Source organism: Xylocopa sonorina, chromosome 9, assembly GCF_050948175.1.
Source record: "Xylocopa sonorina isolate GNS202 chromosome 9, iyXylSono1_principal, whole genome shotgun sequence".
NCBI classification, from domain to species: Eukaryota; Metazoa; Arthropoda; class Insecta; order Hymenoptera; family Apidae; genus Xylocopa; species Xylocopa sonorina.
The window spans coordinates 12871635-12894565 of NC_135201.1; the positions used below are offsets into that span (position 1 = coordinate 12871635).

At 41.3% G+C, this 22931-nt stretch overlaps 5 protein-coding genes across 8 annotated transcripts; 2 read left to right on the forward strand and 3 right to left on the reverse strand.

The window, feature by feature from the left end:
* Positions 1–1712: 1712 nt before the first annotated feature.
* Positions 1713–3674, forward strand: LOC143426825 (sodium/hydrogen exchanger 9B2). Its single transcript, XM_076900495.1, has 6 exons — positions 1713–2322; positions 2428–2603; positions 2668–2948; positions 3019–3165; positions 3224–3325; positions 3426–3674. The coding sequence occupies exons 1-6, from the start codon at positions 1715–1717 to the stop codon at positions 3672–3674; spliced, it is 1563 nt and encodes a 520-aa protein (XP_076756610.1). The 5' UTR covers positions 1713–1714.
* A 1119-nt stretch (positions 3675–4793) lies between these two features.
* LOC143427031 (cation-dependent mannose-6-phosphate receptor) lies at positions 4794–6177 on the forward strand. Its single transcript, XM_076900831.1, has 5 exons — positions 4794–5036; positions 5113–5221; positions 5310–5510; positions 5584–5793; positions 5894–6177. The coding sequence occupies exons 1-5, from the start codon at positions 4885–4887 to the stop codon at positions 5948–5950; spliced, it is 729 nt and encodes a 242-aa protein (XP_076756946.1). The 5' UTR covers positions 4794–4884; the 3' UTR covers positions 5951–6177.
* LOC143427029 (D-3-phosphoglycerate dehydrogenase) lies at positions 6167–9103 on the reverse strand. 2 transcript variants are annotated; one of them, XM_076900828.1, is made up of 7 exons: positions 9079–9103; positions 8737–8877; positions 8017–8168; positions 7580–7932; positions 7263–7481; positions 6743–7180; positions 6167–6674 (listed from the first exon to the last, which is right to left on the reverse strand). In XM_076900828.1, exons 2-7 carry the CDS (start codon positions 8869–8871, stop codon positions 6430–6432), a joined length of 1542 nt encoding a protein of 513 aa, XP_076756943.1. In that variant the 5' UTR covers positions 8872–8877; positions 9079–9103; the 3' UTR covers positions 6167–6429. The 2 variants fall into 2 exon arrangements, with proteins under 2 accessions (XP_076756943.1, XP_076756944.1); XM_076900829.1 differs by having other exon boundaries at positions 9075–9088.
* On the reverse strand, positions 9097–12714 carry LOC143427033 (uncharacterized). 2 transcript variants are annotated; one of them, XM_076900837.1, is made up of 3 exons: positions 12480–12714; positions 12186–12317; positions 9097–9252 (listed from the first exon to the last, which is right to left on the reverse strand). In XM_076900837.1, the coding sequence occupies exons 1-3, from the start codon at positions 12576–12578 to the stop codon at positions 9097–9099; spliced, it is 387 nt and encodes a 128-aa protein (XP_076756952.1). In that variant the 5' UTR covers positions 12579–12714. The 2 variants fall into 2 exon arrangements, with proteins under 2 accessions (XP_076756952.1, XP_076756951.1); XM_076900836.1 differs by lacking the exon at positions 9097–9252 and adding an exon at positions 11852–12068.
* Positions 12715–13743: 1029 nt separating this feature from the next.
* Positions 13744–17896, reverse strand: Atg9 (autophagy-related protein 9). 2 transcript variants are annotated; one of them, XM_076900827.1, is made up of 8 exons: positions 17783–17896; positions 17040–17148; positions 16585–16904; positions 16037–16503; positions 15759–15943; positions 14676–15626; positions 14223–14594; positions 13744–14112 (listed from the first exon to the last, which is right to left on the reverse strand). In XM_076900827.1, the coding sequence occupies exons 2-8, from the start codon at positions 17091–17093 to the stop codon at positions 13933–13935; spliced, it is 2529 nt and encodes an 842-aa protein (XP_076756942.1). In that variant the 5' UTR covers positions 17094–17148; positions 17783–17896; the 3' UTR covers positions 13744–13932. The 2 variants fall into 2 exon arrangements, with proteins under 2 accessions (XP_076756942.1, XP_076756941.1); XM_076900826.1 differs by having other exon boundaries at positions 17582–17879.
* Positions 17897–22931: the final 5035 nt, after the last annotated feature.

Genomic DNA, 22931 nt, shown 5'->3' on the forward strand with positions numbered 1-22931 from the left:
GCGGAAATGCTAAAACATGCTCGATAAAGTATAAACGATCCGCGTAGCGTTCTACATACTCGACTCTCTCTGCTCTTGGCTAGGGTTTCACCCTCTCTCACCCTTTCCCTTTTCTTCTCCCTTCTTTCAGTTCCCTTTCAAGGATCTATACGTGACTCTAATTTTGATACGTCAACAAAATCAACCTACGTACATTACCTTACGTACATTGAAATACGTATCTCTCAGGAAACAGTTATATACATATATCTTCGAGTAGTCGATGTAGCAAGTGATATTCCGTCAATCTATTAACTGGCAAAGATAGGAGAGGTGGAAAACAGTTTTAAACGTAACTGTAGCAAGCAGAGGAGCGACGGATGACGAGTGGCAAGTGAACCCTTCAGTTGGAATACAACCACGTCGTACCGTACTTGTAGACATCGCTCGTGTTTCCCGTCCACGGTTTCGCGACTCTTCAGCCCCTTTACGCAGCCTCTTGTTACACGGTTACCCTGCCCTTCCACCTTTAAGGCTTCGTTTAGGATGGGGTTACCGGTCGTTACGGCCAGTTTGGAGGGTGCTTTTTCCTCGCGTACATCAAAAGAAGAAAAGTCTCTTTCTTTGCTTTCTAACTCTCTCTCTCTCTCTCTCTCTCTCTCTCTCTCTCTCTCTCTCTCTCTCTCTCTCTCTCTCTCTCTCTCTCTCTATCTCTGTAATAAACTAAGCGAATAGTTACCCCGGCGATTGTTGTTAAGACAGTGGACAAACATTAACGAATTACGAGGATGATATTACGGTACAGGTGTACATAGAGCACGGATCTCCGGAGAAAGATACTCGCACAGGATATGGGAGAAAAGCATAGGGATGTCGTTGGGAAAATGGAAAACAATGTTGGCCGTAGCACCGGTTCTACCGGTAACCAGTTGAAGCGTACAAAGAGAATCTTTGGTTAACAGACAGACAAAGGAAGAGAGGGATACAGGGATAGATGATGGATATAGAGACGTACAGACGAACGGACGCGACGACGCGTCGTACCGCACAGGGTGAACGAACAAATATGGAAATGCAGGAGACACGATATTCAATGGAAAATTAGTACTATTATCCGATGCATTGCGACAATTTTGGGCAGATTAATATTTATATGAGTGCTGTGTTCTTCGAGAAGAGTATAGCGCATGTAACTATATGTATAAAATACATATACATGTACGTACATCCAGGGTTAAAGGTGTTGATGATGCGCGGTAGACGCGGTCCACACGCGATAACTCGACGGCGAACGCGCGTTGGTGCACGGAAAAAGGATCGATGACTAAGTTCAATAACCTGAAATCCACTCGACGTTCGACTACCTATTGGTTGGTACGAGCGACTGCGTCGTTTCAACAACCAAAATAGATATTCATTTTCCAAGAGTGCTATTTTCCCAGTTAAACGCAAATCCGATATCGGTGATTCGAGTACACTGCTCGTCCGGGTGAAAGACCCGATCCGAGCATCCACTAAAATCACATTCCTTTCACAAATTGTCTTAACATGATAAACCAGATAAGCTAGAATTCGGGAAACTGTAAATGTAAATGTATATGAAATGACTACGAAGGGAATAAAACAAACGAACGAAACGGAACTTAACCTCATCTGTCGGATGCAAGTATGTTCGAAGTAGATTCGATTCGATCGATGAAAGCGGACCGGAAGAAGCGCGCAGCTGATTCGAAGAATGGATAGAGGGGAAGAATGGAGAACGGACGAGGAGGAATACGAGGATATTACGTGTTGTCATCGTGTAACGATATGCCCTCTTCCTATACGCAAGATGCTCGTAACAGAACCAATTCTCGAGTGTTTAGGAGAACGTTTTACGTGGGGAAAACTATTCGAGATCGCGACGAATATAGGAATCGCATCGTTAGGTTGGACAGTGTTGTACTTTTTATTGGGTGAGACAATGTTACCGAAGAACGACGGCTTTGGATTGTACGTTCTCGTGATCTTTTCTCGGTGGCTCGGCTCGAGCTTAGCCTCGATTCCATACCTGAGGCTTCCGCCAGTATTCGGGATGCTGGTCGCTGGACTGATTGTACGAAACTCTGGACTGTACGATATACGGGAGAACCTCGGTCTTGCGACCACTTCCAAAATCAGAACGTTTTGTCTAACGTTTATCATGATACGTGCTGGACTACAACTATCGACCACCAGCTTAAAAAGTCATCCGATCTTCATAATAATCCTGGCCGTTCTACCCTGCTCGGTCGAGCTGTTGGTACTCGCGATGTGCTCTAGATACGTATTATCCTATCATTGGGACTTGTCCTTTATGGCTGGGTGAGCGACCAGTCAACAGCTTAGTTAAAACGCCTGTTTCCCTTTCTTTATATCATTACTTTTTCTTTATTCTTTCCTTCTCCTCCCCTTCCGATCTGCTCGAAGAACAATACTCGGCTGCATATCGCCAGTGATCACCTTGAACTGTGTCCTGGCTCTGGCCGAACACGGTTACGGCGAAGACAAAGGACTCGCTACCATTCTTTGCACCGCCGCTTGCATCGATTCCGTGCATATTCTTTCTCTTTTTGCGATCTGCTGTTCGATCGTTTTCACTAATGGTATGCTCTCTTCGCGTTCACCTATTCAGCAACAATCGTTAACAGTCGGCTGTTCATTTTTCAGAACCAGGCACGACTCAATGGTGGTATTACCTACTGATCGGTGTACGCGATGCGATACTGGGCATCGTAACGGGATTCCTACTCGGAGTTTGTTTCGTCTTTTTCCCTCATCGTGGCCACAGATACGCAACCTGGTATCGGATCATCTGTTTGGTCCTCGGCTCTCTGATTTGCACAACGGCAACTGCGAAATTGCCGGTCTCCGGTGCAGGATACCTCGCCAGCTTGGTCGTTTCTTTCGTTTCCATGGTCGGGTGGAAAATTTTATCGGCTTCCTTCGACGTAAGTGAAAACGACACGCGTACACTATCTGCGCGCACCTATCTATATTGTCAGGTACTATGTCGTTTAGACGACGATTTTTCGACGCGCCGCGTATATCCTCTGGCAACTAGTACAACCGATTTTGGTCGGAGTTATCGGCGCTGATATCGAATTCGCGGATTGCACCTTATCCAGATTCGGGCTTCATTTATCGTGTATCCTGCTCGGACTGACGGTGAGTTTTCAAACTACATATTTCAAGTTAAATTCAATCATTCAATTTACACGACCAGGCACGCAGTATCGCCGTTTACTTGACGACTGTACGAACTTTGTTCACTTGGAAAGAACGACTATTCGTTGTCGTCTGTTGGTTACCAAAAGGCACGCTGCAGGTAAATTATACGGTCATCGTCGTTCGTTGCAACCATCTCGATAACACGGTAGAGAATCGTCGATCGGTCGATCGATTGCTTGCTTGTTTGAAATTTCAAGGCAGCTTTAGGACCAATGGCGTACGAACGGTTACGGAATGATCAAGGGGACCCCGAGGAGCTCGAAATGGGATTGGACATTGTAAGAATATCCGTGATCACCATTCTACTTCTAGCACCGATCGGATCCAGCTTGATCACCGTTCTCGGGCCGATTCTCCTCGAAAAAATTACCAACGAACAACGTCGTAGGGATCGCCAGATGAGCTATCTACGAATTCTTTCCCTCCTACCTACATCGGCTAATTAAGCGACTATCACTGTTGACATAAAACGAAAATATATTCGAGACCCTTGAAACGCACCAAAGACCCAATCGAGTGTCATCGATTAATCTGTCAGATTTAATCATTACGTACACACATGTATATAAACGGAAGAGGTTAGCGCTAACTAACTAACCTCGAGACAGGATAACGACAAAAATAGAAACACCTTCATCAAACACCTTTGTTCAGTTTTATTCCAGTTTCTACTCCACTTCTACTCTCCCGTCTCTTTTAAAATCAATAAGTCTTCGTGCCCAGATTATTCTCTTATACAACCATCTATCCACACTGCGACAATAGTATTTCCGTAGAACGTATACACGATCATCGATCGTCGCGTTGATCATTTCATCGTCCGTTTAGAGGTAAGAGAGAGTGGGAGGATAACATATAAGAAAGCTATAAGAAAGAGTGAGACAGACGATACCGACTCCACTCTAGAACCCCTGGCGCCATCTCTGTGAAAAGTGCTCAAACTGGTCGTACATAATTATCGGCAACGAAGTGAACTACTGAAGAACTACTGACGCCATCTGTTGAAGAAGCGCTGAAACTAATCGGGCATTAGTTTCACTACTTTCCGCCGAGATGGCGCTAGTAGTTCTGGAATAATTCACTTCGCTGTCGATAATGCTGAGCGACCAGTTTGAGCATTTTTCACAGAGATGGCGCCACGGATTCTACAGTAGAATCGGTATCGTCAGTCTCTATTCAATGAATATTAAGGAATTTCGTTATTTAATCAGCAGTACTCTAAAGTTCTGTAATTAAGATGAGATGCAAATAAATAATACGAGTGAAACTGGTGTTTTTCTGAAAAAAGAAAAGAAAAATCTCAATTTTCTCTGCCATTTTTGCAAATCGGACCTAGATATTTATATGGACCTTTCTGTTGCTTTTAAGGTGTAGTATCAGCTGTAAACATTTGTCACACGAGTAGTGAATCACCCTGTATAATACGTAGTAAACAATCGAATGACATTCTATGTAAGTGTATATAGAACATAGTGGTGTGAGCATCTTTAGATGAAATGCGTCTTTTCGTCAGGGTATGGATACGTACATGAATGCATGCGTGCATTCGTTATTAGAGGAGAGGAAAAGAAGAAATTAATGTGAGTGCGAACGCAATGTTCCAACTGTATAATAACGTATAAATTCGTAAGGAGGCGCGAATCAGATTGAACGAAAATGTTCCTAAAGGATGAAACCGTATTCGTGGTTGGATTACTTCTAATATTTTTCTGCGAGCAAACACATTCGGAATGTAGACAATTAACAGCTTGCTCTTGTGCATTCTCAAACGGACAGGGATACAGTTTGTCGCCGTTGGTTAACCACAGGTTGATATTTCGAATATTCTAACCTCCTCGCATTCTGCGCGTTACTTTTCGATCATCCGTTTTCTTTTTGTTACAGTCGCTTAAACGTAACCAGCTACAATTACACCTTCTATTTCCACCCTTGTACGAATGTGCGAATGTTTGAAAACGATTCGAGCACTTGTTCCCAAGGGAGTGGTGTTTCCGTAAGAAATATACGAGTAAAACTCGATATCGTGCAATTACTCTATTTTATAATTGGGTTTTACGCGTAATACGTACCACTCTTTTCAGCTGTGTGCCGAACATAACAATGAGGCTTTTAGTCTAGGCACTGCACAAGAAACAAGCATAACTCTAGAGGCGGATAATTCAGGACCACCTGTTTTGACGCTTCGTCACAAAGATTTAAAAACAGTGATAACCTTAGTCTGTCGTAATCCTTCCGATACGCACTTGTTGGTGGATTCTCCTGTACCTGATAAAAAGGAATACGTAAGTTTTATCATTACCAGGCACAATAGGTGCTCGTCTGGTGATACCTATCGATTGACAACTCATTTTTCAGCATCTCTTACTGATATCCCCGTACGCTTGCGTAACATTTGTACAAGCTAATGGCCTCTCTACTGGTTCAATGTTAGTTATCTATTTCTTTGTATTTACCGGAATATATTTTATCGGTGGAGCGATAGCTCTGAAATTGTTGAGAGGAGCGACAGGTTGGGAGATGGTTCCCAATCATGGATTCTGGATACAACTACCTTCGCTCGTTAAAGTTAGATTACCATGCTATACTTAAAATTTTCCTATCTTCCATTAAACGATCTCTTGCCAATCGTTTACTTTTATTATAACGTTTTATTTTTCATTAACAGGATGGAATTGTCTTTACCTTCAACTGTTGCCGCATAGACAGTTACGAAAGAATATGATCTTTTTCTACATTACTACATTTAAGATACTGTACAAATTGAATCGGAACGCTATTTGGAAAGATTTGAAATTGCCAAGTTGATAAAGGATGCACAAACAATTGTACATTGAACAGAGCAATGAACACAGTTTTGTGATTCATTATGTTATTAAAACGAAGAGCGAATGCTAACAATTGAAATATATTTGTGCGCGTGTACGTGCACACACGCGCGTGTACGTACATTTGTGTATACTTTTAGTTTGTACATATGCAAGTTTTATAAAGATGATTAATCGTATGAAAATATTCGATTCACTGTTCTATCCTTTCGATGTTTCCAGTGTTAAGTAATAAATAGCAACACGTATTGGAACGAGGTTACAATACGATTTAAGTATGATCGAGTCGCTTTGTATTTAAAAATACTGAATACGTATAAGGGCGGATTTGATCTCACGATCGTAACCAAACACGACGACAAGCATCGGGCGAAGTTCAGAAAGCCTCGATGCCGTCGACGAGTACCGAAACTTCACGATCGGTTTGAATGATCGTCCAGCTACCGTGGGTATTCAAGTTGCGAACGTTAATATCTTTCGTAGAGAAAGCATTTACAATCTGTGCCAGATCTTGTACGTTGTTCGTCCGATAGAAGGAGGTGTAGTCTCCTAGTGCGATTCCATTTACGAATACCGCGTCGTCCAACGAAAGTAAAACCGGTTCGTTACCTCGGATAGTTCCTGTATGAAATTATCCAATGAAAATTGATAAACAACCAGATATTTTCTGTAGCTAAATAGAGGATTACCTTTGATTCGATGGCCTTTCGCTTGGACGATGACTGCATCGCTATCGAGTGAATCTTCGTGACTTCCTTTTACATCGACGCCAATCTCTCGTGCTAGTGTAGGGGCATTGATTAGGTTTAAACCGTTTTTCGTTTGCCCCGATAGAATTCCAACGAGTACGGCGGTGTGAACGAACGTTTTCTCTCGCATCCCCGCGTTGCCAACGGTTTGGCTGTGCACGCAAACATTCAGATTTTCCTTCAAAAACCGACCGATCAGTTGGCCCAATTTCTCCGACAGCTCGATCCATGGTGCGTTCTCGTCCAACATGGCAGCGCTCAACATCGGCGCGTTCACTATTCCCGTAACCACGTATTCCGTTGATTTGCCCGTTAATGCCAGAAACTGTTGAGCTATCTCTTCGGCGACTCTTTGCTGAGCCTCTTCGGTACTCGCACCTGCAACAAACAAGACAGGTCACAACAAACTGACACGTATTCTCGAATTGCAGAGAGATACGCGAGAATTCCTTAGTCTTACCCAAATGAGGGGTAGCAACGACATTCGGGTGCGCAATCAATTCCCGGGTAACAGGGTTTTCCGGTGGTTCTTCGATGAAAACGTCCAAAGCAGCGCCAGCGCACTGGCCGGTCTTTAAAGCGGCCAATAACGCATCTTCGTCTACGATACCGCCACGTGCCACGTTCACGATGCGTACCCCTTTCTTACATTTTCCTAGAGTCGTCGCGTTGATAAGATCTGCAATCGGTTCACGCAAAAGAAATTATTCAGTTGTATATACCAGGAATTTGGTAAGTAACAAGATGCAAGCGGCGCAATTTCAAACATGTTACTACTTTTCGTTTGAGGGATGAGTGGCGTGTGCACCGTGATGTAATCAGCTATCGGCCAGATTTCTTCCAAAGAAAGTTTCTCGACGCCCAGCTGGTTCGCAACATCGGACGTCAGTAAGGGATCGAAAGCGACCACACGCATTCCAAACGCTTGCATTCTTCGAGTCACCTCACGGCCGATGCGACCCATGCCGAGTACCGCCAACGTTTTCCCGAATATCTCAAACCCGGTATATAATTTCCTGTCCCATCGTCCTTCTTTCAACGATTGCGCCGCCTGAACAACGTTACGCGCCAGAGCAGATATTAGCGCACAGGTCAGTTCACAAGCGCTAATGCTGTTCCCGCCAGGCGTGCTGGAAAAAAAAAAATAGTCGTTTCGTGTTCTACGTTTAGTGCGTCGCGACGAATGCTGATGAAACTACGCGAAGAATCCATACTTTAACACGATCACTCCCTTCCGCGTGGCAGCCTGAAGATCAATGTTATCGACGCCGGTGCCAGCACGGCCGACGACGCGAAGATTTGGGCAACGCGCAAACACGTCGCTGGTCACCTTCGTTTCCGATCGAACGATCAACCCATCGTGGTTCTATTGCGGGCAAATAACATTTATTCATTTCTTTTCTCTTCCAGATCCTACGAATCGTCAAACAAAACGTTTCGAATTGAACGGTTGGTCGTTGTCGCGCTTCTTGATTAGAAAGCTATACGCGAGAATGCGCATGGGAGAAAGGGATAGTTTCAGATAAGTGCGACGACCCGTTCTCAGTTTACCGGTATTCGCGTTCACAAGTTGTATACGCGTAGACCGGATCGAGCCGGTTTGACTGCTTGAATGCAACCAACTGCATCAGCGAAATCTAACGAGGGACAGAGAGAGAGAGAGAGAGAGAGAGAGAGAGAGAGAGAGAGAGAGAGAGAGAGAGAGAGAGAGAGAGAGAGAGAGAGAGAGAGAGAGAGAGAGAGAGAATAGAAAGAAAAGTTGCAGTTGGATGTCGGTACTGTTTCTTCTTGTGGGCGAAGCCAACGAGCCAAGGCCGGTTTTCCGCTCGAAACACGTAGAGAGGTAGTTGTGTCTAAATAGCGAGTTCGATCGCGTTTCTTTCCAGACGTTTGCGGGAAAAAGAAAAGATTGAAGATACAAAATTCACGTATACCTGAAGCTCATTTATTAATTCCTCCTTTGATAGCTTGTACTTGGTTGTAACAGAGATACCGTGACGGGCAAGCAGCTCACCGCAGCGCGTATCCACAGGATCGCTTATCAAAACGCGTCGCAACGCAGTCGACATGTTATCCTTGAATAAACAAACATAGTTCTTGAGCGTATTTATTCCAAACTGATTCTAATAGGACGAGTTACACGTGTCGTATACACACTTTACCATTTCATCTAACACAATGGACAATTAAACTGGCGGCGCCGCAATACATATTTTATGTAATGTATACGTGTGTACACGTACACGTGTATAAGTATACTATATTGCAATACATACCCCTTGGAAAAGCTTTTTTTACTTCCGGTCGAATAAACTTGGGGATCTTTTGTGAAATCTTTTCAATTTACTTAGGTACCACTCGCACCGATCTGCTTCAAGATTCAGCTGTAAACTGTCTGTTCGTTGGCTATTTAACCTCTTATAGCTGCGTCCCCACTCGGTCGATCGGTACTAAATCAAATGAAACGCTCGAGACTATTGTTCCAGCCGAAACGGTAAACATCATGATCATCGATTTTGTAAAGATGCGACAATGTAGAACTCACGAGAAACCGATAAATTATCGTGCAATTTACCAATTCGTCGATGGTCTGCAATCGTACATATTCTCTCGTTCGTAGACAAAGAAACGCGTAATACACTACTTGAACGTTTTTTTTTCTTTTTTCTGTTGGCGGCAGAGCAATAGAAAAACTAACGATCAACGAGGAGATGCTTTGCTAAAAGTCTCGTTCGTTTAACGGAAAAGAAAAGAAAAATTATACGTCAAATACTATTTCACGTCAATTTCGCGTACAATTGGAAACAGAAAAGAAACAAATAAATAAATAAAAATGGACAAAAACATATTCGTATTATTCAAAAGCGATACATTTAACTGTACGTCGATCGTGTACATGTATCGATAAAATATATTTTCCATTCCGGGGTCATCTAATGTTACGTGATGCAACTTCTGCTGGGGGTCTGATTTAGCAATAAACATAATTATTACGTCGTTATCTCTGGAGCTCTGGATTCGTTCGATTCTCGTTTATTTCTCCTCTTTAACAGATAAACCGGTACGAGCATGCTAGACGTTCAGAAAAAAAGATCCATGCGATACTCTACACCGATCTTAGATATCGATATCTAACGCATCGATCAACACTCTTCCTTACATTTTACATAATCCTATCTTTCCAACTTCCCTTCCGATCGTTTATACGTTCTCTTTTCTTTTTCTTTTTCTTTTTTTCGCCGATGTTCATTCGAACTGATTTCTATCTTGCAATTAAAAGTCACCAGAGACAACCGATTTTATACTTCCAACGAGGCTGGACATATGGAATACAGATAAACAATCTTTCAAATTCTACCGGTATCGATGAACCAGATTACATTCCTGTGCATATAATGGACAGTCTTTATTTGCGTTTAAATTTCGGATGACACGAACATTCTGTCGGCGTTACTCGTTTAACTTGTAGTGTATTGCGGGTACAAAATTGTTTCTATTGGAAATACATACCACATCTGACGACAACCGATACAATTTCTTCTTAAAAGACATTCACTCAAGTTCCGATAAAGCGGTGAAGCTGGACTGTGAAAAGTCGAGTGTCTAGAATTAACCGGTTAGCCAGCTGTGAACTCGGGACCTCTACGGATAACGCGCGGAGGGAACAAAAATGCAGATACCACTCACATGATTTGACAGAGACATGAAAAAAGGAGAGAACGGAAGAACGATAATGATAGATTAGCGCGACTAAAGAGGTGTGCGAGACAGAGTGTACAAGCGAGAAACGCGATAACTGCTATACTAACAAAAGTATCGACGTACACGTGGCGCAATCTTTTCAGCCGAAACGAATGCTTTAGAAAAAGGAAAAGCTTCTTGAACGTACGATCTATCGAAAAATGATATGTCACGATATTTATTTAAAAGGAACGAGTTCCCTTGGAAACTGATTTTACGTAATTGATGTTCCCGATTCAGATTCCATCGATCGAATTTAATTTTCAGAAAAGACGAGAATCATCATAATTCCACGTAACCAACAAACGACTATACGTTTGCCACTTGTGTACGAAACATTTGCAAACCGTGACTGTGTACGACAATCAAACGCTACACCGCTGACATCATACGGTCGTTCTGATAATTGAACCGTTACCATCCGACTTATGTTGTGTCCACTCGCTATGTACACGATATACTTGGCATTTCTATTACAGGAGACGTTAGACTTGCCATAATTCGTAGATTAATGCAATCGATACGATTCTGGCTTACCTTAATACGATTAGTTAAATAAAGGGCACAACTAAGCAACCGATACTTGCACAATTTCTCAAGTGTTAATCTCAAAACATCACACGATCGATTCGGTTACGATCGATGGGTTAAAAGGATTGGCAAGATGGGCATCGATATTTCAATAAAATGTATGTACGTTCCATTATAGATACGATGAGTTTACTTCGTGCTGTTTACCGAAAGTTTTAACAATATAATTTTATCCGCAGCTTTTTCACTTCTTCATCTTCTTCTTCTTCTTTGTCTCTTTTGTGCCTCGAAGTTGTGAAACATCGTAAGAATGAAACGTGGATTTATCTGTCACGTTTATTCGACTGCCGTACATTATACGCAACAACTAACAAAACTTGAAGAAACGATACTACAAGTGGGGGTATCCCTTAATAAATAAATAGCGGTAGATACCGGGTACTGGGGCATACTTGGTTGTGCTCGGTTTATTGCTCGCCTTGCAGCGAATTTTTAGTCGATAATTCGGTCACAGACATACTGGTGAAGAAAAGTGAGTGTAGAAAATTTTTGTTGTCCAAGGTGTTTGTTTATAAAATTCAAGCAAGTAGAAGAAATTTCTTATTCTTTTAGTGACAAGGCTGTGTTAACATGAATCGATAATAAAAGAATACAATGTACAATGTTTTTTGGGAATAAGTACATGGAATAAAAAGGTCGAGATATCTGACCTTCGCGAGGAATGTTACGTTTAGATAATTGGGAAGATGAATAATTTAATTGTACAAGTCGAAGGTATCGCACGTTAGATGGTCGTTCCAACGATGTTCCGTGAATCGATTCGATGAATGTTATCGATGTGTTCTTCCATCGTTTCATTCTCTAACAGTATCCAATAGCAATACTTACAGTATCTTTGTCGGTGAAATTTAATATGCGTAGACAGCGATAAGAGCGTCGCAATTTGCTCGTGACAGAAATTACACTCGAACTTTGAAACTCGTTCGTCTGAAAGCTACAATTCAGAAAATTTATAATTTAGTTGTTTATAACATTCACACGATCCGCGATGCGACTAGATAACAAAAGGTAACTTTTGTACGCGCATTCGTATGAAATGTTAATCCCTTACGTTTATTACGTTGTTATCGTTTTTGTAATTGTCTTTCTCCGATATAACAGTGTACCGAGGTACTTTCGAATCCATATTTGGTTTCCTTCGAAGCTGTAGCGGTACAACGATTGGATATTTTCCTTCTTCTAACTGAAATCACGTTCAATTTTATTCCGAGCATTTCTAGGTACACATCAATATCATTCGAATCGTTTCGTTTCTCTTTGTCACATTTCTCTAGCGGCGTGTACAAAAACAGCCCCGAAGCGGTTCGAAGCATTCAGATACGAGGGGAGAGACGTATCAACTTACCTTTCTGGAACTTTGAATCGGCGGACGAATGTCGTATACGAAATCTTTCTTCGTCATCTTTTCGCTAATGTTGCGGTTGCATCGTAAATTGTACTTCATGGTTCCTCCTCGACGTCGAATCTGTCCGTGAATTTTTATTCATATAATAGTTATCGTATTTAATAAACGGTACAATTTTCACCGCTAGTCATATTTTTCAATACTCACTTGTCGAACAGCATCCGAATTTACATATAATACGTAATGCACGAACACTCTCCTTTGTATTAGATTTATACAAAGTTAAAAAAGTTTTGCATGTTTCTACGAAAAGCAATATATTACGCAACGTATTTATTTCTTCCATAAAGATAAATTACAAATAACCGCGTTAAATTAATATCATCGTTATTGTTATTTGCTTCTATAGGGTCGTATCGCGATATCGTACGTCTGTCTAGCGTAAAGCTTTCGTTTTTTTTTCTCTTTTTCCTTTTTCTTTTTTCCCCGATTTACTTTCGTTACTTGCGTTGTAGTGTTAGTAGAGTACTGGAGAATCGTAGTTTATTTCACATCGACGAGATCCCTGTGCGACTTACAGATCGTTAGAGAACCTGCAAGTTTTCGAAATATCAGTTTGTTATTTTATATTTTAACCGTTAGCTGCACAATGCGACGACGGTGTTGAACGTGGGGAAGTACTCGAGCGCGAGTACACGCGTACAAGCAATTTCTCGCGTACCGCAGCCGTTAACGTCTAGCCATCGTGTTTATCGAGTAACTACGTTTGAAAAATAAATAATTCTTTATGCTATGGCGCGTGATTGATTTCATGTGACTAGAGAATCGTAGGTCTGAAAACTAGAACTGTCTGATATTATCATACATATATGCACACACGCGTGCAAGCGCGCGCGCGCGCGCACGTACACACATATACACTTATATACATACATATACGCACACGCTGAACTATTCGACTTCTTACAATTTTTACGATTACCGAATTATCGAAGGCAAAATGAACGTCGAATGAATTCACTTTTAACCTCGTCTCCAAGACCGAGAAGAAAGCAATATATAGAAAAGAATACTGTACAGCGTGTGCGTTTACGTCGCCCCCCCCCCCCCCCTCCCCCTCGTTTTACACGTAACCCGCAACACACCGATGTGCCAGGCATACTACTTCCGGCGCATATATCGTGCTCGCGATGACAACCGACGCGTAGGCCTTCGGGGTTGAAATATAGGCATTCGAGATGATCGTTGATCTTTCAAACGAGAGTCTAGTCAAGAAAGAATATTTCGATACTGTATTTACATCGATAACACAGATTCATAAACGTTCTACCTGTATTCCCTTGTTATAAAATATGTAAACCGCGAGAGGACGCGGGTCGCGTCGTAAAGCGAACGAGAAACATTTTATTCCGTTAAAAGCGACGATATCACTGCACGTATGATCGAGATGCAATTACAAACGACTGTTCACGTTGTACTTGGATTCTCTGTTATTTCTTATAGAAGAATCCTGATGTAAGAGCAATGGCGCTCTCTCTTGCCTAACTTCGGGAAGCGAGGCAAGCTCTTGAACAGGAGGGCTTCGCTGCCATATACTTCTCGTAGTCACTTCTTGATAGCCCCTTCTTCGAACCTGCGCGGCACGAGATTATTTATTCGTGGCAACAGTTTCGTTCGACGTTAATAAAAAAAAAAAAAAAAAAAAAAAAAAAAAACAAAGAAAGTACAAAAGAAGGAACGTACTTGTCTGTGATGAAGTTCGTGCAGGTACAACGTAGACAGAGACATGTCGGCAGCGATCAATTCCACCGGCACAGACAAGTCGGTGGAAAATTCGTGACTCGATACAAATACAGAAGCGCCTAGCGATTGATTCGATATTTCTTGTTGCAATCCGTAGAGAAATCCTTTCTCGTTATGCATCGGTCCTTCGGCTTTGCTCAAGCCGCGTTGCACCGCGTGTGGTATAACATCCGATTTCATATTCGAGAATTCATCTCCGGCGGCAGAAGCCGTCGAGGTGCAAGGTTGATTGAAAAATACGTTGCTCGCGGTCGGACCGCTCATTTGATTTGCTATCGTGCTTCGAATTATATTCGACACTATATCGTTGTACTGAAAGAACAAAGAAGGGATTAAATCAGAGAACGGATTAAATCAGATACGTTCGATCTGAACGATCGGAAATATACTTACGCCCGGCCCTAATCCGGATAAGCTGTTCAAGCTTGCGAGAAGGGGATTGATCTCGCTATGCATGCCACCGTGCACTTCCTTCTTAACTCTCTCCCTTAAGGCGGTGACGAAGTTCTCAGCGTGACTCGGTGGTTTCCATTCGGGGTTGGTCAATGTGAAATGTATAAGGGACAATTCGGTCTTCCCGTCTTCCGCCTGCGTATATTGATCCGACATCGGAATTCGTAGTTTATCCGGGTCCGCGGCGTATCGATTCTCATATCCGGTGGTTCGAGTTTGGGGAGCGGTTTCAGTCACTGTCTGCCACATTGGATTTCCATGTTTTCGCACGTCCATTTGCGCGAAACTGCAAACATCCCCAACACCTGTCACCTCGATCGTAAAATTACGATAAAAATCAACGATGTCCAAGGCTCGCTGCCTCATGCGAAAGCAGAGAACGAACGGCGTGAGCAGAGGAGAAATTAACTCTTCTAAAAGGTGAACGGCACGATATTGAAACAGTTGCGCCACTTCCGCCCTTGTGGTCTGAGTATGAGCATGACCTCGCCAGCCGTCCGGTCTGTAATGCGTATGCGCTAAGACAGCTGTTAAAAGAGTCTCCGGGCACCAAACTAAATTTTCGTCGGGTATAAATGCTCTCGCACCTGCTACCATCGCGCCCAATACCGTGATGGTAGTCAATACGTGTTCCACCGTTAATACGTCCTCGTCGTAGACAGTCAGTATCAACAAAACCGCTAAAACACTTCCAGCCACGAAGGCAACGTTCTTCGCGATAACAGTCATGACAGGGGACGTGAATATGCTCATGTACCTCGAGGCTGGACGGTACGCGCGATTCAAACGCGCGTTTAGCTCGTGATCGAGCTCGTTGAAGTGACGGAGGTACAATCGTCCGTACAAAGACCACATTCTCGTGCCTAATGTCCCAGGCTCGCGCTTGATGATCTGTTCGAGAGAGAGAGAGAGAGAGAAAAAAAGAGAGAAATATTTTTCAATTCGATTATTCGTACGGCACGAAACGTACGTACATCGGGCGGAGAGGTAGAAGGTTTACCAGGAACCAAAGAAAATACACACCTCGCCGTAATTAAAAAAGGAATACAGTATCTGCCAGAGTAAAATCAACGGGCAAAGTATAAAATTGGCTATCCCAACACAGAGTATATGCTTCGAGAGCGCCCTCGCGAGTTCCTGCCTTTTGTTCAGCTTCTTGTAGTCCTCTTTCAGATGCCAGTTGTTCTCGAACGGGGACCAGGGACCCCCTACGCAAAAGAGATTAGAGTACCGTATATATATATATATCGAGAGAGAGAGAGAGAGACACCGCGACCGTGTAAATATCTAAAGGAGCTTACAAAACAGAAGTAGTTCCATGTTGTATTTCAATCCTCTCGTCATGAAAACAATTTCTCCTACGATAGGAATTTTGAGTCGAACGGGTAACAAAGATTTATTTATCATAGCCACCATGTAGTTTTTAAATCTTAATATTCTATGGTATATATCTAATTCTGTAAGCTCTCTTTTGTGAATGCACATCTCCTGTTCTTTCTGCACTTCTCTGACTCGCTTTTGTACCTCGTGCCAGGTCAGATTGTCCAGATCGCAGTCCTCGATCTTCAGCGCGGTGTTAAAGAACAGTTTAATGTCCCAGAACTGAGCGCAATGATACAAAACTTTGACAAATCGTAAAATCCAAAAAATTCCAGCTACTAAAATACAGATCCAAGTGATCAGACCCATAGACGCTACGCATTCGCTCGTCGATAGAACGACATCGTTCATCGAGGTTTTGTGCGAGGTATTATTAGTTACTTTATCCCTGAAAGCATAAAAATCCGCCGTTAATTCGCCGTTCCGGATTCCGTTAATTCGCCGCGAGGGCCCGCGAATGAAAGCTCACTTAAATAATACGGAGTAATCGATGCAATGAAAGAGAAAGGTCGAAAATGTGACCACGAATATGAATTGTCCTAGTTCAAGCGCCTCTTGCAGTATCATACAAGCGAAGCCGTGTTTCTGATGATAGTGATACATTCTCGTAAAAAAGGAATCCAAATCCTCTACGTGATTCCATCTGGCCTTGTTCCCTTCCGGTACTACATGGATCATCACACCGGATTCTTGAGGCGTCTCTTCGCGTTCTTCGTCGTCTTCCCCATCCTCTTCCTCTCCTTCGTACGGATCCATGCATTGGTAACTGCCGTCCAACACCGTCGTCATCTGCAAACCCATCGTATTCTCTTTCTTTCTCTTCTCCTTTCTTTACTATCAGATGCTAGCAGACACCGCGTAGGATGTACGCGTAAATGGTACACAGACAGGTGGGCAGAGAAAATTAAAGAAGATTTAACTTGCCGTTTCTGCTCTTCGGTTTGGCTCTACGCAGGTAATGACAGTTTCTCGTTTCATTCTCACATGTCATTAAGAATAATTAACTACCCGTGGACGTTTGCTTCTTAAGCATCTGAAACGTAAACCAAACATTGAAGACACGTACGCGCAACACATTTTTATTTCTTTCTTCTCTTCCTTTTTCTCTCGTTCGCAACCTACTGATCTGTATTTTCGTTACGTCGCACTCCATGGGATATCTCAGGAAACTGACACACATTTCCAAATTCCCCACAGTAGTTTCATTTTCCTTACAATATCGCGCTCTCATTCGCGGATGTGAAAAATTGGTCGAAACCACATTCCTATCGTTTAACGCGCAATAGAAAATACGATTTCCCCCACCGACAGGAGATATTTTCTCATTCTGGAGATCCGATATACGTATATACGTGTTTTTTTTCTTTCTTTTTTATTTTCTTTTCTTCGTTGCCTCGGACGAAGCTTCCACTTTCTATTTCGCGAGGCTCGTTTACGAATCGAATATCACTTTCTTCCGTACTTACTTTCCGATGACCTTTATTCGACGAAAATAGAAGCGAGTAGACGCAGGAACGAAAACGATAGGAACGTTTAGCAGCACAGCTGATCTCCATAAACAAAGCATCTCACGGTACCTTCGTTTCTCGATGACTTCCGTCCCGCCTTACGAATCGACGCGCACTCGCTACTGTTAATCGCAAACTCATCAATTCTCGCTCACGTACCGTACATTATACATCCACGACTGGTTTAGACGTCGAGTCTCGAAAAACATCGCAGCGAACGTCCGTGTTTCTTCGCCATCTTCTACTTCGCTCGTCCCGCAATCTACGGCCAACTTGAAAAACACTTCTAAACGGCACCGTCGTCAACGATGACGTCAGAATACATCGGCGATCGTGTTGCCCACCGCAGGGAAAACAAACCGCAGTCAATATACTGGTAACCACTTTCCCGAACGACGAAAATACCGACTAAAACGTGAAGGACACGCCGAATACAATCCGAATGTTCGCTTACCAACCGATCAAGTTACCAACAGAATTGATACGAATCAGACCGAGTGGCGCCATCTCGGTGCAAAGTGCTCAAACTGTTCGAAATTTTGTTTCAACAATGATCGACGAGACGACACCACCGGTGTATCAATAGTTTGCTTCGCTGTCGGTAATCAAGTGCGACCAGTTTGAGCTCTTTCACGAGAGATGGCGCGACCATGACGCCAAAATTCAAATATAATTACGAACTTTTAATTGATCAACCATTAAGTTACGTTGTAATTGCAACGAGTAATTAAACACTAGATTCCGAATATTTGATTCTGCAAAACGATTGCGAGTTTCATCAATTTTTAATTAAGCAATCAAAGCCGATAACATAACGCAGGCAATGATCTTCTCTTTCTTTTATTCCTCTTGTTTAGTCTCAAACGCTTGTGTTCACGTATATGGAAATTAGTTATCAATGCTTTTAATTGTATGGACAAATTGCTCGTGCTATCTACTTACGCGCACACCCAGAAACAGATAATACTTTTCTTTTTCTCGCCATCTCCTTTGATCAAGCGTTTATGCAAAGAAATACTATCGTGTTTCTAAAACTACCGATAGAATTATCCGTCTCACAACCTTTATATTACTCCCTTTTAATAACAATAAATGTAATATCACCAAATCTTCATGAAAATACATCATTTTCAATTGTTGTATTAACCATCGTAACATTCAACACTATTTACTTTTCTCGTTGAAAACCTACAGCGTAATCTATAACAACGAACCAAACAAACAAACGTATGGAAATAACATTTCTAACGCTAAAAGTATCCAATACTTCATTTCACAAATTTCAGTAACATACACCATGCGTACATAGATTTATAAAGGTAAATCATGAGGTAAAACTTTTGTATTCTGTGAATGGACAAGGAGCTGCAATGAATGTTCTGTTATCTTTAACGAATTATATAATTACTCAATAACTCCTGCAACAATTATGGAATGACCTATATTAAAGTTCAAGGTAAAAAGTTAGTAGTATGCTGTACCAGATACAAATAAATCCATCGCTCTTGTGAATCGCTCTGTGGTAAACTATTAAAAATAAGAAAAACTTTATCGACAGATCGCTCTTCCCTTCTACTTGCTCGTATATCCAGCGAAACCAGCACCGGACAGAGAAACTAACAGAAGTAGGAATAAAAGGGAAAGAGTAGAATTTTCTTTACTTTAGAACTATTGAAATTCTCAATATGTACAAATATCACACAGGTACGTTGGAATCACTGTAAGAACAAGCTATTAATAATAGTTTGGAAGGGAATAAAAAGAGGAATAACTTTTCGGTAACATCCTACTTACATTAACATTGAAGAAATTGTTTCAATTTCAAGTAAATAGTAGCTACTACAAGGAATATTTCATAATTATTCACTTATATCGAATTTTATATTCTTGTAAGATTTGTGGCGCCATCTCTGTGGAAAGTGCTGAAACTGTTCGCCGTTTAGGGTTCAGTCGTTCCTAAAGAGATGGCGCCACTATCGTGTACATTGTGGATTTGTCGTTGGCCACAATATTTTCTTCTAATTAACTGAGGATGGCTTTTATATAACAATTTTATTTAACAGCAACAAGTCTTTACAATTAAGGTAAACTGAAGTAGAAGCTTAGAAATACAAATCTAGATTTGGCAAAGGCAAATTGTGATGTGTACTCTTTGATGGCGAAGAAATAAGTGAATAATTAATTTGAAAAGCGTAGAAATTTGAAAGACGTCGCAAACGAGAGTCTCTTGTTTATAGATGGCGTGAATTAATTTTGAAACAATTTCCTAACGAAAATGTACCCTCCGAGAAGCGGAAGTAGATGGCTGCGAATGTGTCTGCTTATATGAGGAAGTCGGTAACGTCGGTAACGCCACAACATTAGTCAATGATGATACTAATTAAATAATGATGAATGTGGAGAATTATAGTGAAAATTATATGCCTATAATCATCGCTTATGCGTTTGTATTACTGGAAGATGTTTTAAATGCTGGATGCGGCAAAATGATTGAAAGGATTTCTTCGATTAAACGATCAAAATTAATAACGTTCCGACACTTCTACTAATCCTTCTTTTTTTACCTTTCTCTCGTTTAATATGGCATCTCAATCAATTTAAAACTACAATATCCATGCAGAAGTGACTAATCGTTGGCCCGTTATGGCAATTAGAAGAAGAGTCACTAGATCTTGAGCAATTACAAAGCACTGTTGAATCAACGACAAAGAAAAAAGCGACAGAAATAGTTAATCCACGGTTTCTTATTACAAATTGACATCACTTTTAGTCGTATAGGATGTATCGTACACTGGTTTACCGAGATTCTTCATAAAACATACCTAATAAGTCTTACGATCTAACTTTTAGTTATGTACGACACGTACATGGATATATAAATATAATTTATAATCTCTAGCTGGCAGAGATAGTTTTGTACCGAGTGAATTGTCAAATGGTTGCAATAAAAGTTCTACTATTGTTAATAAATGGTTTAATTACTAAATGATTCCTATAACGATTCTGGAATGACCTATATTAATCTTTAAAGCGATCAAATCGTAACATGCAGTCCCTGATACAAATAAGTCAATAGCTTGCAATAACGTGTATGTAAATTCGTTATGTATACGTTGAATCGTACGAACAGATCACTTGCATCCTCTATTAACATATATATCCCGAAAAACAAGTACAGAAGTAAACCAATAGACATAGGTATAAAAGAGATTGCACAGAATTTTTAATACTATTCAAATCACAATCTATAAAAATATTACAGATACGTTGCAACCAATGGAAGCACGAGACAAACAATAGTTTGGAAGGAAATAAAACCAGGAATCACTTTTCAATAACATCTTATTTAGATCAACTATGAAGATACTGTTCCTCCCTCGTTAATTACGTGACAAAAGTAACTGTGTTTTACCTAATTAATGTCCTCTACAAAGAATGCTTTATGATTATTTACTCCTCTCGAATGTTACGTCAGAAAGTATGGCAGGTAGACTGATGGCGCCATCTCTGTAGAAAATGCTGAAACTGTTCGACGATCAAGGTTCAGCAGTTCCTCAAGAGATGACGCTACTGCGACGTAAAAAGTTGCTACTAATTAATTAATCTAAGATGTTAGGGATTATAATGAAAATTCTGGGCACATAACCATGTAAGTCTTAGTAATATACTATGCGTATGTGCATTTATAAAGATAATTTATAAGACAAAACTTTTGTATTCTGTGAATTGATAAGAAGTTTTAATAAACGTTCTGTTACCTTTAATGATCGATTTAATTACTCAATCACCACCGCAATGATTCTGGAATGGTCAATTTTAATGTATGAGGCAAAACAATAGAATAATGCTGTACCAAACACCAATAAATGAATTGCCATCAACCACGTGTGTAGAAATTAATTGCGAGTGCGTCCAATTGCATGGACAGATCGTTTTTACTTCCTGCTAATGCGTCTATTTAGAGAATTAAGCACAGAAGTAGGGAAACTAATAGAAGTAGATATACGAGAATGGGTATAAATCTGTACAGATATTACACAGATATGTTGCAATCACTGCAAGCACGAGAGTAATGACTCGAAGGGAATAAAACACCGAATCATTTTTCAATAACATCTTATTTACATTAACTATGAAGTTACTGCTCCTCCCTCAATCATTACGTGACAAAAGAAACTGCGTGCTAATTAATTAATAGCTGCAACGGGGAATATTTCATGTTTATTCACATTTTTCGACACTACGTCACAAAATATAGCGGGAAAACTGGTGGCCATCTCTGTCGAAAGTGCTGAAACTGTTCGCTGTTCAGGGTTCAGTCGTTTTTAAAGATATGGCGCCACTACGACTTAAATTGTGGCGTTATCGACTTCTACATCTCAGCAGACTCGTTCACTGCAATCTACTTCAGAGGGATGTTATCGACTGCCACATCTCAGCAGACTCGTTCACTGCCATCTACTTCCGAGGGACGTTATCGATTGCCACATCTCAACAAACTCGTTCAATGCTATCTACTTCCGAGGGACGTTATCGACTGCCACATCTCAGCAAATTCGATCACTGCCATCTACTTCCGAGGGACGTTATCGACTGCCACATCTCAGCAGACTCGTTCACTGCCATCTACCTCCGAGGGACGTTATCGACTGCCACATCTCAGCAAACTCGTTTACTGCCATCTACTTCCGAGGGAAGTTATCGACTGCCACATCTCAGCAGACTCGTTCACTGCCATCTACTTCCGAAGGACGTTATCGACTGCCACATCTCAGCAGACTCGTTCGCTGCCATCTACTTCTGCCCCTCGGAAGGTACATTTTCGTTAGGAAATTGTTTAAAAATTAATTCGTGCCATCTATAAAAAAGAAACTCTCGTTTGCTACGTCTTTCAAATTTACACGTTTTTAAAATATATTATTCACTTATTTCTGCGCCATCAAATACATCACAGCACAATTTTTCTTTACAAAATCTATATTTATATTTAGCTTATAATTCTACGGTCTCTATAAGAAACATAAAAATATAAGAAGTTACTTTTTACGCAACGTTTAATCCTGTATCACGATTATCAACTGAGAACCAACACCATGTTCCAGGAACGTTCCAGGAACGACTCGAGTTCTCTCGAGTCCACGTTCAAACAGTGCAAATATCTCTGTCAATAAAGTCGAAACAAAATTAATTACGTACACGGCGACAGGCAGTGATTGTACGGTTCGCGGATAAGTTTTTTGTTACCGTAGCTAATAACCGAAGCCAGTAGCGAAGACTGCAATGCCGCTGGACATGCAATTGACATGAC